Source organism: Carassius gibelio, chromosome B5, assembly GCF_023724105.1.
Source record: "Carassius gibelio isolate Cgi1373 ecotype wild population from Czech Republic chromosome B5, carGib1.2-hapl.c, whole genome shotgun sequence".
NCBI classification, from domain to species: Eukaryota; Metazoa; Chordata; class Actinopteri; order Cypriniformes; family Cyprinidae; genus Carassius; species Carassius gibelio.
This window is the reverse complement of record NC_068400.1, coordinates 4625016-4631015: the sequence shown is the minus strand read 5'-3', so window position 1 is coordinate 4631015 and position 6000 is coordinate 4625016. Positions and strand designations below refer to the sequence as shown.

General features: G+C 40.9%; 1 protein-coding gene across 10 annotated transcripts in view; it reads left to right on the top strand.

Annotated features, from left to right (window-relative positions):
- Positions 1–6: 6 nt before the first annotated feature.
- The window catches only part of LOC127958682 (rho guanine nucleotide exchange factor 15-like), a 120836-nt gene continuing 114842 nt past the window's right edge, over positions 7–6000 (top strand). For all 10 annotated transcript variants that reach the window (XM_052557650.1, XM_052557643.1, XM_052557648.1 and 7 more), the window contains exons 1-8: positions 7–637; positions 1011–1065; positions 1810–1874; positions 2106–2353; positions 2473–2633; positions 2761–2913; positions 3117–3246; positions 3357–3431. In XM_052557650.1, coding sequence (XP_052413610.1) covers positions 40–637; positions 1011–1065; positions 1810–1874; positions 2106–2353; positions 2473–2633; positions 2761–2913; positions 3117–3246; positions 3357–3431 — 1485 coding nt within the window. In that variant the 5' untranslated portion in view covers positions 7–39. The remainder of the gene's footprint in view (positions 638–1010; positions 1066–1809; positions 1875–2105; positions 2354–2472; positions 2634–2760; positions 2914–3116; positions 3247–3356; positions 3432–6000) is intronic.

Below are 6000 nucleotides of genomic sequence, written 5' to 3'. Positions count from 1 at the left end.
AAACACTGTCATTGCCTCTGCCATCTTCAAAGGCCTGGTATGAAACTAATCTGGGTTCCTCTACATGAGGAGAAAAATAACATGGATACTGCAATTGAAAAGAATCACAAACATCGAAACATAGGAGGTCAGATAAATGAGCATGTTTTACACCTAACCAGCAATGACGTCAGATGGCGACTGAACAGCCGATCTTCCAATTCAAAACCCCAAGCATTGCCTCCATGTATAAATTGCCAAAGCTTCCTGCTTCACCACAGCCCTAACAAATTAGCAGGGAATGGATTTGCATATGCTTATAAATCATTTCAAAGCCATTCAAAACCCCCTTTACCACCAAGGACTTATCAGTCATCTGAGTATCAAAATACCCAGCAGTATGCACAGCTAGAACACACAGATGATCATATATATTTGGATATTTTGCCATCAAATGACAATAAAGTTACCCCTCCAGCTGTCCCCCCTCGACCTCCCCCACAACTTCCTCTACATCCTCAAAATACAAAAAAACGGTCTTCCCACCCAGTGCTGGCATGTGTAGTTTCTCTTCGAGGCGGCGGGCCACCAATCAGAAACACCAGCAAAAGAGAGAATGGAAAATCGTCTCGCCACATATCTATGTCAAACCCAACAGGTGAGTGCTAAATAATTTCCAGATACTGCTTTTTTACTAAAGTACAGCACACAAAGCAGTTTCAACAGAGAGAAAAATAAGTTATATTTTAACTTATGCTCTTTTTCAAAATATTGGCAGAGATTTTGCCAAGTATCTTCTTGGAATAACGTCTTATCCTAACATTAAATTTTTTTCATATAAACGTAGTCTCTTAATAAACATAGTTCTAAACCTAAACAGTAAGACCCTAACCTCCTGACCCTACCCTAATGTTGATCCAGGAACCTCTATCAATTATGAATATATATTTAAATTATCTGCTTTGAAATATTTTAATCAGAAAAAAAAAGATGTCTAGATTTTTTTAAATGCTTCATGTTTGTTTTTTTAGGTAAGAGCTATGAAAATGGTGATTTTGAAGACTGGGAGTCTATTGACACAGAAGCGTAAGTTAACAGCATCAAAAAGTTGACCTTTGCTACTGTTAAAAAATGCACAAATTACCCAATGATTTTTAGAGGGGTCAAAGAATTTCTATCAGTAATTTTCATCCTGTAGGTTGTTGTTGTGTGCTGCTCCTAGACTGGTACATTAAAGACATTGTAAGGAAAACACTACAGATTTTCACACAATATCAAAATCCTTTAATGAAATGACTGTTTATATTTGTTGATGTATGCTCAAATACATCTTTACTAATGGGAAGTGAGACAGTCTGTAGATATATTTCTAACTCCTCACATTATCAGGACTTCCATTTGTGACCGTCTTTTTAGTCCACTTTGAAAATGAGCATTTGTGGTTACTGAAATGTGCTTAAATGTAATATGAATGCATATTTTTTATGACCCCCACAACTATTTATTCTGATTCCTTTTTACTGTATTTCAACATCAACAAGTAGTAGGCTAATCATTTGATTTACATTTCCTCTTTCCCTGAAATATAAAACCTGACATACCCAGAGGTTATATTTTTGACTCACTAATAGCCGGAAAGGGTGGTCAAAACTAAAATATGTGGTGAGAATGCCCTTTTTTTGTCTCCCAGCATATCCAGAGTTTTTTTTTTTCTACCTGACCAATGACATTTAAAAAATTTCAGTCTTTTCATTAGGCCTTATCTGTGACAGATATTCACTTGAGCACAGTATTGTGTGGCCAGATTAAACTGTTTTGAGTTTCTTACAGGCTGTGTGACAAAACAGCAAGCCCACGGAGAATCTCCAGTGACTGGGAGCCAAACAGCGACTATGGTGAGATAATTAAGTGAATGTATAACACACAAACATAGGAAAGCTTTCATCCATTTTAGATGTCTAAAACCAACAGTTTTAATTATTAAAAATTAAAAATTATTTCTGGTTTTATTATTAAATTTCAAAGTAGATTTTGGAGCAGGATTAAATGAAAATCAGGTGCAATAACATTTATTTGGATCTTTTGCTGTTCAACAAGGATTCTCAAAAACAATATGTCATCCTCAGAACCTCTATATCAGATCTACCAGGCAAAGGTCCTGAAAGAAGCCAGTCAGATCCAGTCTGATAGTCCTAATTGCAACAGGAGGAGTGTTAGTGAAACCCTGGGTCTTGAGGGTCCCGGAGGGTTTGCAGTGGTTGGCACCCGATTCAAGAGAGGCCCTGAAGAGATTACACTCTGGCAGGATTTACCAGTGGTCGAGGAAAGTGGAGTGTTACATAAACTCACTCGCACTGAAAAACAGAGACAAGAGGTGAGGGTAATAGTTTACCACTATTAGAAAAAACTTTACCACTATTGGAAATAACATATTTCTTTGCTAAATTCAGCTGTATTACATATTTTTATTTTAAATCTTATGTGTGTTTTTAGAGCATGTTTGAGGTCCTCACCTCTGAGGCCTCCTACCTGCGCTCCCTGCGTGTTCTGAAGGATCATTTCTTGGGGTCACGCGAACTCAGTGAGACTCTGGTCATTCATGATAGGAGGGTCCTCTTCTCCAACCTCTTGCAGGTCTATGAAGTCAGCGAGAGGTGAGAAAGAGAGACAAGTTCAAGAGCATGACACATGAAAGAAAAATCTATTCTGTTATAATTTATTTACTCTCAGCCAAATCAGTACTATCCCACAGGCATGAATACACATCTCTGTTGTTCTTAGGTTTATAGGGGATCTGCTGAAGCGAGTAGATGAGAGTGTGGTGATATCTGATGTGTGTGACATAATTTATGAGCACTCAGAGAATCATTTCTCAGTCTTTATTGATTATGTTCGAAATCAGCAGTACCAAGAGAAAACCTACAGCAGACTGATGTGAGACTTTTACCCATACCTAAAAATAATAGTAATAATAATAATAATAATTTTAATGTAAAACATTTTCAAAATGCATAAAATACATTTTATATTACATTTACTTTTGGAGTTGGGTGACCAAAAACAGAAATATACATAATATTAGTAATAATTAAACAGTGTGTAAACATGTTGCTTATGTGTATGTGTGGTACTGGCAGGGAGAGTAACAGAGATTTTTCTCTTGTGATGAGGCGGCTAGAGTCATCTCCACTTTGTAAACGTCTGCCCTTCACATCCTTTATGCTTCTGCCTTTCCAACGAATCACCCGCATCAAAATCCTTATACAGGTGAGATACACACTCCTAATGTTCTCAAAAAATACCTATTCCTCAAAATTTTCTAGTGAATGTGAAATGAATAAGAAAATAGCAATTGGATTAATTTAAACTTTTTGTAGAATATTCAAAAGCGGACTGCAAAGGGCACAAAAGAGGAGGAAACAGCTTCAAAGGCCCTGGCTTCAGTCTCCAAGGTACAATAAAAAAAAAAACATATAGACATTGATCCTTGAGTTTGAGTGACAGAGTGCTGATGTTTAGTATAACAGCAGTAAAACATTTTAGCATTTGCTACTTAGAATTTAAGTACACAACACAATTACTTTTGCTCATCTGACATTGCTTTGAATATAAATGTGTTCTAAATACAAAATCTGATTGGGAGTCACATTCAAATCTGTTTTACAATGGGTCAGTGACATAAAAATAAAGAAGATACTTTTAAAAACCTAGTTTAAAACACCTATACCAAGCTCTTAAAAATGTACTCTTTCTATTTATGTTAATTTCATCTGGTTTTGAAAAACGTGTTGTGTAATGTCAAGTATAACAAAATCACATGCACAATAAAAAAATTTTTTTGATTCTTGACAAGTGGGACAAAAAACGGTGCAAAATTGAAAAAGTAAAACCTTGTACTCAGACAAATGAAACAAAATTTTTGAACTTACATGTACTAAGCTACAGAGCTAGGCTTTGATGCAACCTCCTAACTTTTCCCTTTTTTACAAAATGTGCTTTTTTACCTTGCCATCACTTATTCTCCAGTCAAGCAGTCAAGAAGTTTTTAACATTTTCATAGCAGTTTAACACATTCTCCTAGCAGACAGAATGCATTTTCACACGTGACCAACAATTCCTCAACAAATATAAAATATCATCATTCTGACGGAGATGACATAGAACTGACAGAGTTTGTATTCCATTAGCCTCAGTACCGCCGCTCCCTATATGCAGAGTACGTCTCGGTTACGTATGTAACCCCTCGTTCCCTGAAGGAAGGAATGTTACGTCAGTGATTGACGAGTTGGGATCTCGCTAATCGCTTTAACAAAACAAGCCAATGAATGTTGGCATGCAAGATTTGCATAGCGCACCCTGCCCTGCAGTGGGGGTATATAAGGAGAGCGCGAGCAGTCGGAGACAGTGTGCCCCGTACTGTGGCAACGTAACATAACGTCTCCGTTCCCTCCTCCAGGGAACGAGGGTTACATAACATAACAGGGAACAATGTTCAACGTTACATCAGTGATTGACAAATTCGGATCCATATGGAAAACGCCACTATTGCTGACCCGCTCCAGTGCCCTGCGAAAGATCCTTCCTCAGATGAATACGCCAAGGAGAGGCTGTCATGAGGAGCATCAGCTCTGGGAACCAAGTCTGACTGGACCAGTATGGTGCTACTAAGCGGACCTGCTCCTTGCCCTGCCTGACCTAGCACAGCGTCTGTGTGAGAAGGCTCACTGGGGGAAACACATACTTGCGTAGACCCCGAGGCCAGCTGTGTGCCAGCGCATCCGTGCCGAGAAGCCAATGCTGAAGCGGTCTCATGAGAAGCAATCTTAATGGCATGACAGCAGCAATGAATGCCATATGCCCCAGGAGCCTCTGAAACTGTTTCAGTGGAACTGCCTTCATGCCCCAAAATGACTCCAGGCAGTCCAGCATCAACTGAGCACACTCTGTCGAGAGACGTGCTGTCAGGTCGACCGAGTCCAACTCGACACAGAGAAGAGATCATCTGCACAGGGGAGAGTTTTCTCTTTTCCCAGTTGACCTGAAGCCCAAACTGGCCGAAGGTGGCTGAATACCATGTTTCTCTGTTCGCACAACTGAGCTCGGGACTGGGCCAATATTAGCCGAAGTAGTTGAGAATGCGAATGTCTGCTTCCCTCAAGTGGACGAGGTCCGCCTCCATGACCTTGGTGAAGACATGAGGCGACAGGGACAGCCCGAAGGGGAGGACTGATATTCCCGCCCCTCGTACGCAAAGCGGAGAAACGTCCTGTCTCAGGGGAGAATCGGGACATGAAAGTACATGTCCTTCACGAGATCGCTGCAAATCAATCTCGTGGACGAACACATAGAAAGATATGCTTCTGCATTAACATCCTGAACAGGAGATTGTGAAGGGCCTGGTTCGGAATGCTCAGGTCCAGGATTGGCCGTGACCCACCGCGTTTCTTGGGTACAATGAAGTATGGGCTGTAAAACCTCAACTTCATATCGGCTGGAGGAACCGGCTCTATCGCATCCTTCACCGGCAGGACCACAATTTCTGCTCGCAAGACGGGAGTATCTTTGTCCAACACAGAGGTGAACCACGTCCCTGTACTTGGGATGACGCTGGGTGAACTTCATTGCATAGCTGAGTCTGATGGTTCTCGTGAGCCAGCGTGATGGTCTGGGCTAGCCAGGCCCCCAGAGGCCGAACGAGCAGAACTAGGGGAACCACTGACATACCACTGCAGTGGGGCAGCGAGGCGGAGCACAGGGAACTGACACGGAAGGCACAGCATCCCGGAGTGGGTATTTTGTCACGCTGTCTAGTCTCTGTTTCCCTGGGTGTCCACTAGTGGGCTCACTTCCCCTTAGGCACTTCACCGTAGGCACTATAATTCCTCTAGTCTTGTCCTGTCATCACAGTAATTGCACTCCTGTTAATTGCACCAGGTGCAGTCACTTTATTGTCATTAGCCTCCCTATAAATACCAGTTTTTTTCTGTTGTTTGTATGGAGTCCTTACCCTACGTGTATCCA